The 14,089-nt window shown below is 36.4% G+C and overlaps 1 protein-coding gene across 2 annotated transcripts in view; it reads left to right on the forward strand.

The window, feature by feature from the left end:
* Positions 1-1,927: 1,927 nt before the first annotated feature.
* The window catches only part of LOC106881390 (membrane-bound transcription factor site-2 protease), a 30,070-nt gene continuing 17,908 nt past the window's right edge, over positions 1,928-14,089 (forward strand). The window contains exons 1-3 of one of the 2 annotated variants that reach the window (XM_089358343.1): positions 1,928-2,227; positions 3,007-3,157; positions 13,372-13,641. In XM_089358343.1, coding sequence (XP_089214469.1) covers positions 3,083-3,157; positions 13,372-13,641 — 345 coding nt within the window. In that variant the 5' untranslated portion in view covers positions 1,928-2,227; positions 3,007-3,082. Of the gene's footprint in view, positions 3,158-13,371; positions 13,642-14,089 lie in introns of both variants that reach the window. The other variant, XM_014931766.3, reaches the window with a different exon arrangement.

Genomic DNA, 14,089 nt, shown 5'->3' on the forward strand with positions numbered 1-14,089 from the left:
CCCTCTCCATCCAGGGTTTGGCCAGTCTTCAGCAACTTCATATAACTATTGTAATTGAGATTGAGTCCCTGTTCACAGATGTCGGGTGAATTTCGGTGTGCAGTTAGCTGCAGTCAGAATGCTTGCTGTGCCTCTTCCTGCTAGCCATGACTTCATAGTCTCCATTGCAGCTGTCCATGTCATGTCTTACAGCCCTTACACTATTCACAGAGCATTGAGCAGCAGTCATTCGTGTGAGCATCAGTGCGAAGCATCACGATACAGGTAACTCTCTTCTAATATTCAGATGGCTTTCAGTTCTCCATGTCAGCTGACTTTTTCTCAGCTACAGTTTTAATCTTTAAGCTCTCCAATGCCATTTAATGTTCACCAAAACATCAAGCTGTTCCTGAAATAAGGAAACTGCCAGTGCCCCTGGACTGGCTCTTGTGCGGGTGGCACATAAGATGCACCATTTTGAGCGTGGCCGTTGCCAGTACCACCTGACTGGCTTCCGTAGGATTTTCGAGCGAGATCGTTGCCAGTGCCCCTGGACTGGCTTGTGCGGGTGGCACATAAAAGACACCATTTCGAGCGTGGCCGTTGCCAGTATCGCCTGACTGGCCTTCGTGCAGGTGACACGTAAAAGCACCTACTACACTCTCTGAGTGGTTGGCGTTAGGAAGGGCATCCAGCTGTAGAAACTCTGCTAAATTTAGATTGGAGCCTGGTGTTGCCATCCGGTTTCACCACTCCTCAGTCAAATCATCCAACCCATGCTAGCATGGAAAGCGGACGTTAAACGGTGATGATGATGATGATGAAAAAAGGCACAAGGTCTGAAATCTGGAGGAAAAGGACAAGTCTATTACATCGATCCCAGTGCTTTTACTGGTATTTAATTTATCAACCTTGAAAGGACGAAAGACAAAGTTGACCTCAGTGGAATTTGAACTCAGAATGTAGCAACAGGCAAAATACTGCTAAGCATTTTGTCCAGTGGGTTAATGATTCCGCCAGCTTGCTGCTTTAGCTTAATACATTAATGGTTTTTTTTCATCATACCTTTGAGAAAACAGAAAAGAACTGCTTTTGCATGCATTACATTACTACCTTATTTGAAGTCTCAGATTTGGTAATTCAAATTCTGTCGCGATGGGTTAGCCTATCATTTGTTCACAATTGATATCACAAGATGTTTTTTGCAGCGGTCATTGACCCCAGTGAATGGAAATCATTTATAGATAAGACAACAAAGAAAAATTTATGTCGGTATATTATTGCTACTCAAAATAACCAGTCATGCTGTCTTGTGATTACTCATAGGTTCAATATCTAAAATTTAGCAGATCTGATTCTAGCTCATGCTACAATTTCATTCTGCCATACTCCGGTCAGAGCTTATACATTGTTGCCAGACCTGCTCAGTGTGGTAACCTAATCCCTCTATAAACTTTACTATCTTCATAATAATAAATGGAAACTAAGTTTTAAGTTTTAAATATTTTCACAAAATTCCCAAGGTAGCTAAAATAGTTTGATTATACTAACTTGATGGAAATCTTACAAATGTCTATCTGGCGTCACAGATCATTTGGATTTTACAAGACAAGCTTATATGTATTCGTTTGACCTGCTAGAAATAGCAGCCAAATCACATCCTACCACCCTTGAAAAGATAGATATTAGATAATGTTGAATAAAAAAAAACAGGTGCTCAGGGATGACTTGGGGAAAAACAGTAACCTACTACCTACATAAAATATACATGATCGGAAACAATTTTATAGAAGCCACATTGTAAGTCTATCTATTGTTACAAGTCATTTTCTATATCCATCTGACCTCTAAATATTTATAAACAAATGCTAAGTCATAAAAACGTGTTACCACATCATATCACTTCCTGTTATTTACAAGTGGTGACAACTCTTGCTGAAAAGCTAATAGTGTACAAAGCGTGTATCAACAACCAAAACACTGAATAAAAGACTAGCGGCAACAAATGAATTTCATTAGTAATACTGAAACTACATTTTCGGAAAATAAACCGTTATGTCAGCCTGGCATTATACATTTAACATTAGGCGGCGACGAATGGAGTCTTATTCAAGAATAACAAATATATTTACTTTCGAGACACCTTCCCTATAAGTTCGAATATGTCTATATGTAGATATAGATATTTCTATGCATGTGCGTCTATTATCCAATATGTTAAGTAACAATTAACTCATGCTAATTACAGGTAAGTTGGATTTCCAATGATTGAGAGCAGTTATTGAACTGTACCTCATGTATATATATATAAAAAAAGCTAATTTATAAAAATAATTACCTGTTAGGATTTAGCAGACGCAGAGTAAAGTGAATATTTGGAGACTGAAAGATTTTATGAGAAATAACATATACAAATTAGTATTATTTAATTTGTCTTTAGTCTTAAAATGTTTACAGACCATCAGCTGGTTTCTCGTTGATTACAAGATGGCAGGAGCTTAAATATTATCATCCGTTGTTTACATAGTATGTCGTAAATAGAGAGAGTAGGATAATTCCCAATAAACACTACTTTCTGCCATCGTGTTCCTGAGAAACATTTAAGAGTCCAGGAGAGGCAGATACTTTCCTTACATTACATAGATACTGCCATATTGCGTCGGCAAGAAAATAAAATGGAATTCCCCACCCCCCCATCGAATTTATTCATGAGAAATAGCTACAAATCTTACTAATTCCTAAGTCACTTAAAATGCAAGGAAGGAAGACACAAACCGAGCAACTTTAATTTTACATCTTAAAACATTATCACGAAAATGCTTCAGATTTTCAGGTGCCCTTCTTCACCGTTTCTTTGTTCACCAACTGTTGTTCAAATCAAAAAATATGGAAATGTTTTTAATGAAAACCTTTTGCTCGATATCACTAAACAATTCAAGGATTCTAAATTATCCGTCTACACACTCTAAGAATAATTCTAGAAACAGTCAACTTGTTTGATTTATATATTCTTTACTAATGAAACAGAAATCGAAACAGAAACAATAACAAAGTCGATGAAAGAATTTAACGCGTGAGAAAAAGACATCAAATTATTCTCAAAATGCTGCAAACTACTTGGATAGCTCTTCTTCTTGGTTTCTGGTCATCTCTTTATCTAATCGATGCATTTTTTAAGGTACCGTATATATTTTTTTGTTTCCTCCGAATTCATTGCATTAAACAGTTTTTATTGTACAGTTACAGCGTAATTACAAAAAATACTGAATTGTCGCTTACATGAAATACCGAAACGAAATTATCTTTACTATAATAGGTGCTGTGTTTGTAAATATGGCAAGTGGGTTTTTGCTGACTCATATTTATTACTTTTTGTAATTAATGTATTTTTCACTGTTGTTTCCAATTAAATACTTTTTAAGTTACGTGTTTTCTCTTGGAGAAAATATTCTTTTTCGTTTCAGTGTTTTATACATTCTCCATTTCGTCAAAATTACGCGCAGTTCTCTTTTTCCCATATATATATATATATATGTGCATGTATATATATATATATATATATATATATATATATATATATATATATATATATATATATATATATATATATATATATATATATATATACACACACACACACACACACACACACACATATATATATATATGTATTTATCTAGTTATATATAAATATATATATATATATATATCTTTCTTTTTTTTACTCTTTTTACTTGTTTCAGTCATTTGACTGTGGCCATGCTGGAGCACCGCCTTTAGTCGAGCAAATCGACCCCAGGACTTATTCTTTGTAAGCTTAGTACTTATTCTATCGGTTAATTTTGCCGAACCGCTAAGTTACGGGGACGTAAACACACCAGCATCGGTTGTCAAGCGATGTTGGGGGGACAAACACAGACACACAAATATACATATATACGACAGGTTTCTTTCAGTTTCCGCCTACCAAATCCACTCACAAGGCTTTGGTCGGCCCGAGGCTGTAGTAGAAGACACTTGCCCAAGGTACCACGCAGTGGGACTGAACCCGGAACCATGTGTTTGGGAAGCACACACAGCCACTCCTGCGCCTATAAAGTGTGTGACGCTTACAGTACCTAGGTTTCCCAAGTGGTCACCCATCTAAGTACTCACTAGGCTCGACGTTGCTTAACTTTGGTGATCAGATGAGAACCGGTGCTCTCAATGTGATTATACATACATATATATATATATATATATATATATATATATATATTTAGGTTATGAGCGATAGTGGTGTCAATTAGACCCAAAGGTTTCAGGTAATGCTGAGTAAATGCTATGGATAGACCACAGTTAAGCTCTAGGTTCGGTGGTTATGCGAATAAGGGGTCCAACATAGATCATATATCAGCGTGTGAATATAAGGATTTACTTTTTGTAATGAGATAAAAAAAACCAAGGCTGTGTATAATATAGAACATTTATAAATAGAATGTTTTACAGCTGTTTCCAGGATATTTATTATATCCCTTCATCGGAGACGGTGTGAGAGGATGATTAAGCAATAGTTAGTTTAGTTAAGATAGGAAATAGAGAGTGGATGTAAGGATATTGTATTTGTAAATCCATTGTTTAGGCAGAATGGTGTACATATAAGATTCCAATACCTTGTGAGTAAAGTCCAATTGTTTTTAAGATTGGTCGATGCCTTTGAATATCCATTATTAAGATTCCAATATCCAATGGGTATTGGAATTTTACTAATAGATTCCAATACCTTCGTTCTTCCTGTTTCCCATTTAATAGCTTTCTTCTATCCCTCTACCTCTAACATATTTTTCATAACATAGAAACGTAAAAACACACACAACCACACATACGTGATCTGTAACAACAACATACACACATCAACATTATAGATATAAGATTTACTTTGTGTGTGTTTCTTAAATAAACACGTGCATGCACTGCTATTTTATAACTGTCTTCCGTTCTTCCTTCCTCTCTTTCTCTCTCTTCATTGCTCCCGTTCTCTATTCCTTTCTCCCCCTCTCTCTCTCTCTCTCTCTCTCTCTTCCTCTCTCCCTCTTCTCTCTCGCTCTCTCAAATGCATACACGTGCACATACACACAAGCATTCACTACAATATAACTCATGTTCATCAATGTTTTGTAAATATACAAACTATGGAGCTTATGTAGACAGGACAACACATTGCAAATCAGTGAACTTCATTAGAAATGTGGGTAATTTTTCAGATTAACACCCGCACGATTTTCACTAGGGTGTTAGGGTTAGGATTTTAGGGTCAGGGTTAGGGTTAGGGTTTTAGAGTTACAGTTAGGGGTTAGGATTAGGGTTAGTGTTATGGTTACAGTATTAGAGTTAGGGTTGGGATTAGGGTTAGGTTTAGGGTTTTAGGGTTAGGTTTAGGTAATCGTGCAGGTGTTAATCTGAAAAATTACCGAAATGTGAAAACTACCGACCCTGCCATCTGTTATAACTTTTGTTGTTCTGTTTAATATCTACATAAATTATGCCTCCAAAGAAGAGAGCTTGTTGGGGAAAGAAAGCAACAGGTTTAAAAAGACAGCAACATATTGCAGCAATTCACCACATTCCAGAAGCTACTTTGAACATCTACTGTCCAATCTGATAGAATTCTGGCAGAACTGTGTAGTAACAGATCGCCAGCAATTGCTTCATCAGAAATTGCCATCCTAGCTCTTGCTATGTATAATCAGGGCAGCGCAAAAAGTTGTTTTGCATGAGCATTTGTATAGCCAATTAGATGGATGAAATTTACGTATGCTTAATAATGTTAGGCAAAACAGCCTTCAGACTTTCCCTATTAATTTCATCGTCTTTTGAATTATGAACATATTTACATCATAAGGGTTTTTTTGTTGTAAGGTTTTCTTTTTTAGTTGATTTTAATCACCCATCCCTTTGGGATGCGATATTCGGGTACCTTCGCATAAGTACCATATACAAGCCTTGAATCTATATCTAAACCGTATATATATATATATATATATATATATATATATATATATATATATATTTGTGTGTGTGTTTGTGTTTGTGTATGTATATATGTGTATATATATATATATATATATATTTGTGTGTGTGTTTGTGTTTGTGTATGTATATATGTGTATATATATATATATATATATATATATATATATATATATATATATATATATATATATATATATATCATCATCATCGTTTAACGTCCGCTTTCCATGCTAGCATGGGTTGGACGATTTGACTGAGGACTGGTGAAACCGGATGGCAACACCAGGCTCCAGTCTGATTTGGCAGAGTTTCTACAGCTGGATGCCCTTCCTAACGCCAACCACTCAGAGAGTGTAGTATATATATATATATATATATATATATATATATATATACGTATATATGTATGCTTATATTTCGTTATATGTACATATATATGTATATAAATATCTACATACATTTGTGTGCGTGTATATATATATATATACAGACACACACAAACATACATCAAGTAGGTGATAGTTTCAACTGAGACATTACAATCTTGTCTGATTCTTCAGGTGCTTCAATTCTGTGTATGTACATATATTTACTGGATTGCTGACATTTATTGTTTTCCCCATTGTGTTGATGTGCCATTTTATATCATTAATAAAACTGTTGGCATTTTTGCCAACATGGGTATGCTAGTAAATAAATAAATAACAACAGATGAATAATGTGTCAATTCACTACAGCTGTTTCCAACAGATTTTTAATTGATTAATAGAGACATTACAATATTAGAAAAAAACTGTTTTCATCTTTTATCTTTTAATTCAAATGAACAAGAGTTTTAGGGTGAAATGCAAAATATAAGGCCACCCAGTTATTTATATATTTACTTATTTAACAGCCTTGTATCTGCCTACTTTATTGACATAGGGATATGTGATAGAGACACAGAGTTTGAGATTCTACTATAGGGTCAGGGTGGGTGGGTTTATAATAGTGGTCATCCTATCAATAAATAAATAAAGAAGTAAAGAGCATACAATAAAAAAATATATGACCCATTAAGCCAAACAAAATCGCAGTCGTGGTGGATACTGGTGTCACGCAACTGGTACCCGTGCTGGTTGCACATAAAAGCACCCATTACACCTCTCGGAGTGGCTGGCCTTAGGGAAGGTATTCAGCCATAGAAACCATGCCAAATCAGACTGGAGTCTGGTGCATCCCCCCTCCTCCCCCAGCTTGCCACACTGGTCAAACTGTCCAATCCATGCCTGCATGGACAATAGATGTTAATTGATGATGATGGAAGCAAAAGGATAATAATAAGAGACAAATTATAATAAAAAATTATGAAAAAAAAGGGGGGGTTATAATTTTTAAAAAAAGGGGTTATATTAAAAGAATATGGATAATAATGATAGTGACTTTGTAAATAATATCGTAAGAATTATAAACATAATTAAAAAGTAAGAAATAATATAATGGAATGAAAAAAAGGTAAAATGAAGTAAAATAATGTAATATAATAGGATAATGTACAATGGCATTTGTACAGATAAAGAAAGAATATAAAGAAAAGAAAATAAAACCAGTCCTTTTTTCCTTTTCCTTCTCCTTCCTGTTACATGTATATATGCACATGTGCATATATACATACACACATACATATATGCATACATATATGCATATGAAGTCATACGCACGTGTAAACTCGTGTGTATCGTCGTCGTCGTTTAACGTCCGCTCTCCATATACATTCATACACATATGTCTATATGTATACACATACATATAGACATACGTACATATGTATGTATGCATATACGTATATACATACATATGTGCATATGAAGTTATACATACAAGCACACACACGTAAACTTGTGTGTATATGTATGTATATACTCACAAGTTTACGTATGTATGTATATACATTCATATACATACGTATATGTATGTATATACATTCATATACATACGTATACACATACATATAATCATATGTATATACGTATACACATACATATATACGTATACACATACATATATATATGTATACACATGTATATACATACATACATGCATATATGCATATACACATACGTATGTGCATATGAAGTTATACAACCAAGCACACATGTAAACTCGTGTGTATATGGATGTATATACATTCATACACACACTTAGGCATACACATGCAAGCAGGCAGTAGCAATGGATACAAGTATTTGTAAAAGATACAATTTGGCGTGTTGTGGGTGGGGTTCTATAGAGCAGAGTAATTATGCCTGCACACACTTGTGCATGTGTTTAAAGCACATATGTACGCAGTCATCTTATAATAATTGTGCTTGTTTCTACGTTACTTAGCCCATCTGTAATGCTTCCACCTGATTAGTTGAAGGGGAAGAAGGGGAGGGGGAGGTGAGTGAAATGTGTAATTTTTTTTTTTTTGGTTTAAGTTTTTTTTTCCTCCGTTACTTAGCCTGTTTGCAATGCTTTCATGTGATTAGTTGAAGGGAAAGATGAAGAGTGAAAGAAAAAGGAGAGAAAAAGAAGGTAAGGCAAAGAGGGAGAGAGAAAGAGGGAGAGTGCTGTGTATTAAGTCTATAAAATTGTGCACAATATATATATATATATATATATATATATAATAATGATATTAGGGACAAAATCCAAAATTACAGGTAAAAACTCAATTAAAATCAATTTATAAAAAATTAAAATTAAATTGAGCTTTATAGATAAAATATATATATAAAGTGCATTAAGTAATCATCGTATTCCAGTTTCCTTCACTTTTCAATGATTAGCAGATGAATGACTAACTTAAGCTGAACATTAGAAGCATCAGTTGTGGTGTGCAAGAGAGACGATTGCGCTGGTATGGACATGTGGTGAGAATGGATGAGGATAGCTGCGTGAAAAAGTGCCACACCCTAACAGTTGAGTGAACCCGTGGAAGAGGTAGGCCCAGGAAGACCTGGGCTAAGGTGGTGAGGCAAGACCTTCGTACATTGGGCCTCACCGAGGCGATGACTACTGACCGAGACCTTTGGAAATGTGCTGTGCGTGAGAAGACCCGGCAAGCCAAGTAAGATCGTTGCCAGTGCCCCTGGACTGGTTCTTGTGCGGGTGGCACATGAGATGCACCATTTTGAGCGTGGCCGTTGCCAGTACCGCCTGACTGGCTCCTGTAGGATTTTCGAGCGAGATCGTTGCCAGTGCCCCTGGACTGGCTTGTGCGGGAGGCACATAAAAGACACCATTTCGAGCGTGGCCGTTTTCGTGCGGGTGACACGTAAAAGCACCCACTACACTCTCTGAGTGGTTGGCGTTAGGAAGGGCATCCAGCTGTAGAAACGCTGCCAAATTAGATTGGAGCCTGGTGTTGCCATCCGGTTTCACCAGTCCTCAGTCAAATCGTCCAACCCATGCTAGCATGGAAGGCGGACGTTAAACGATGATGATGATGATGATGATGATGACAACACAGGCTACCCTTTCAGGTTTTTTAGAGACAGATTTCAGAAATAACCCAGTAAGTTTACCATTAATGCCATGAAATATTCATGGGTCCCAGTAGTAAATACATAAATATACACACAAATATTTGTGCACACATCATCATCATCATCATCGTCGTTTAACGTCCGCTTTCCATGCTAGTATGGGTTGGACGATTTGACTGAGGACTGGTGAAACCGGATGGCAACACCAGGCTCCAATCTGATTTGGCAGAGTTTCTACAGCTGGATGCCCTTCCTAACGCCAACCACTCAGAGAGTGTAGTGGGTGCTTTTATGTGTCACCCGCACGAAGGCCAGTCAGGCGGTACTGGCAACAGCCACGCTCAAAATGGTGTATTTTATGTGCCACCCGCACAAGAGCCAGTCCAGGGGCACTAGCAACGATGTACAGATATATACATGCTCTGCTGTTTAATACATATGCATGCATACATGTAAGCAAACTCACAAACACATGAACATGCAAGCATATATACATGAATGTGCACATGCACGCATACATAACCATACATGTGAGCACACACAAACACATGAATACATGTACACACTGCCATACAGTGCTTACATAAGGCATTGCACACACATGGTTGTGTGCAAAAGGTATGTATGATCATGAATTCATTTTTACAAATTGGTATGCACATATGTATATATACATACACACATATATGCATATGAGACTATATATATATAAACATACATACATGCACACATAGACACACATACATATATACATACATACATATACATACACTTTCAAGGGTATATGTATCTATCTATACATATATATATATATATATATTTATATAAATAAGGATAAGATCGATATTTAAAATATTGATCCTATCAAGTGGTCAGCATGGGAATAAAAACCATCAAAAGTAATAATTATTTAAAATTATAATACAGGGTATCAAGAGATACCACCACACTGAAAAAATAGCAGTCAAATCCTGACTCTAAAGTTTAGAGTCAGGATTTCACTGCTATTTTTTCAGCGTGGTGGTATCTCTTGATACTCTGTATTATAATTTTAAATATATATATATATATATATATATATATATATGTATGTATATGTGTGTATATATATATGTTTGTGTGTGTGTGTGTGTATATATATTATATATATATGTATACCTCCCCTGTTCAAAGGTTATAATAGACACAGGTTCGTGAGTCACATAGCTAGCTAGAGGCGATGGCTTCTTGGAGCTAATTCACGGCAGCTTTCGTCCTAATTTTGGAACTGCCATGCTGGCTTGGTGATAACTATTAATATCCAGTACCGCTGCCGTAGTCTCCTTTAGAGAGACTTAGAAATATTAATATTTATATTTATATATATATACACATATGTATATATATGTATATATATCTATCTATATATATACATAAGTATATACATATATATATATATATATATATATATATATATATATATATATATATATATAGGAGAAGTTTCAGGTGTGGAAGCAAGGTCTAGAATTGAAGGGCCTTAGAGTCAACCTAGCTAAAACCAAAATCCTAATAAGTAGGAAGGTAGATAAAACACAAACCCCTTCAGGTAGATGGCCCTGCTCAGTATGTAGAAAAGGAGTAGGTAGTAACTCTATAAGATGTACCCGGTGCAAGCTATGGACACATAAGAGGTGCAGCAACATCAAAGGCAGGTTAACTAGCAAGTTAGTTTTTGTTTGTGGCAGATGTTCAGGTGCAATAAAGACTGCAAACAAACAGGAAACAACTTCTATCTCATTCCAGGGTGAAAAACTAGAGGTAGTCGATAGCTTCCGCTATCTTGGCGACCAAGTTAGTAGTGGGGGTGGGTGCGCTGAAAGTGTAGCTGCTAGAATAAGAATAGCCTGGGCAAAGTTTAGAGAGCTCTTACCCCTGCTGGCGACAAAGGGACTCTCACTCAGAGTAAAAGGCAGACTGTATGACGCATGCGTACGAACAACCATGCTACATGGCAGTGAAACATGGGCTGTAACTGCTGAGGACATACGTAAGCTCGCAAGGAATGAAGCCAGTATGCTCCGTTGGATGTGTAATGTCAATGTGAATACCCGTCAGAGTGTAAGTATCTTGAGAGAAAAGCTGAACATTAGAAGCATCAATTGTGGCGTGCAAGAGAGACGATTGCGCTGGTATGGACATGTGGTGAGAATGGATGAGGATAGCTGCGTGAAAAAGTGCCACACCCTAACAGTTGAGGGAACCCGTGGAAGAGGTAGGCCCAGGAAGACCTGGGCTGAGGTGGTGAGGCAAGACATTCGTACATTGGGCCTCACCGAGGCGATGACTACTGACCGAGACCTTTGGAAATGTGCTGTGCGTGAGAAGACCCGGCAAGCCAAGTAAGATCGTTGCCAGTGCCCCTGGACTGGTTCTTGTGCGAGTGGCACATGAGATGCACCATTTTGAGCGTGGCCGTTGCCAGTACCGCCTGACTGGCTCCTGTAGGATTTTCGAGCAAGATCGTTGCCAGTGCCCCTGGACTGGCTTGTGTGGGTGGCACATAAAAGACACCATTTCGAGCGTGGCCGTTTTCGTGCGGGTGACACGTAAAAGCACCCACTACACTCTCTGAGTGGTTGGCGTTAGGAAGGGCATCCAGCTGTAGAAACTCTGCCAAATCAGACTGGAGCCTGGTGTTGCCATCCGGTTTCACCAGTCCTCAGTCAAATCGTCCAACCCATGCTAGCATGGAAAGCGGACGTTAAACGATGATGATGATGATATATTTGTATATATATGTGTGTGTGTGTGTGTATATGTGTGTGTGTGTATGTGTATATATATATATATGTATGTATGTATGTATATATATATGTATATATATATATATATATATATATATATATATATATATAAATATATATATATGTCAGTATATATATATATATATATATATACACACATACACACACGTGTGTGTGTGTGTGTGAGTATATACATACATATATATATATATATATATATATAATTTAGAGAAAACTCACTATTAAACAATTCAATAATGAAGAATGTAATTCATACCCTCCAGAAAATAAATATCATCATCATCATCATCATCGTTTAACGTCCGCTTTCCATGCTAGCATGGGTTGGATGATTTGACTGAGGACTGGTGAACCAGATGGTTACACCAGGCTCCAATCTGATTTGGCAGAGTTTCTACAGCTGGATGCCCTTCCTAACACCAACCACTCCGAGAGTGTAGTGGGTGCTTTTACGTGCCACCGGCACAAAGGCCAGTCAGGCGGTACTGGCAACGGCCACGCTCAAAATGGTGTATTTTACGTGCCACCTGCACAAAAACCAGTCTATATATATATTTTCTTTCTTTTTTTCTTTCCTTCTTTTCTTCCCTTCTTGTCCAACTGTCTGGTAGCGTCCCAATCTCCAACGGCTTTTTCAAATAAATTACGTAACAACCTTCTCCAACTACAGTTCTCATATTCGGTTAAAATGTCTTACATTTAAGCTGGTTCCCATGCATTTCCCTGAAGAGAAGATTACATTCTTAACATCACCGATTCCTATGGAAGGTATAATTTGTAATCTTCGAAACATATGTTGGAAATAAAAGTATGCAGTTAACATATGCGTTTTACTCCAGTCACTAAATTAATATATATACATATATATATATATATATATATATATATATATATATATATATATACAAGTTTGGCTATATATCATATAGTGTATGTGTTAATTGACCAGATGATAAACAATTCATATACACAAATTTTAAACTAGTAGTGCAATGCCTGTGTCAAATTATGGACTATCATGATTTTTATGTGATACTACTTTTTATTTTGTCTTCTCTTTGCAGAGTTACCATTTGACTGCATTACATTATCTTCGTCTATTGGAAGAGACAGGTATTTCCATTTCCATCGGTCAGCTACGCTGGTACACAACATGTTTCAATCGACTATTTCTCCGTCTCGGTCAGTTCAAGCCTCTCTTCATGCATATGTGGTTTTCATTTGGTGTTGCTTTTGGTTTGATTTCCATGGTGATATCTTTGTTTGTTCTCACTCTGATGGTTTTCAACACTTTAAGTCAACAGCCTGTCGACCAGCAAGTATTAACACCAGTGGTATGTTGTTTTGATTTATCAGATAATGGAAGTGGTTGCAGTGACATTGGTTGTTGTTGTTGTTGTTGTTTAATCTTAAATATAGTCTTCAGTCTTATAGGTTTGAGTATGAAAATCATTTAACAATTTTTTGAAATGATATGAAATATTTTCTAGCTTTCTTGGCTCATCCAAAGAAACTGAAAAATGTTCTGTATAACAACTATAATAATTTTATAAGCCATCAATATTAATTTTTAAAGGTTGATGGATGATAGAATTATCAAAACTCTAATAAAAAGGCCTTGCAGCATTTAGGTACGTCCCTTCATGTTCTTAGTTCAAATTCAGCTGAATTTGACTTTGCAGCTCATCTCTTCACAGAGCCAAAATTTGGTACCAATAGTATACTGAGAATCAATTGAAATGACTATGGCTGCTACTTATGCCAATATAAGAAATCAGTTTT

The sequence above is a fragment of the Octopus bimaculoides genome, chromosome 10, assembly GCF_046866305.1.
Source record: "Octopus bimaculoides isolate indiv1 chromosome 10, ASM4686630v1, whole genome shotgun sequence".
NCBI lineage: Eukaryota > Metazoa > Mollusca > Cephalopoda > Octopoda > Octopodidae > Octopus > Octopus bimaculoides.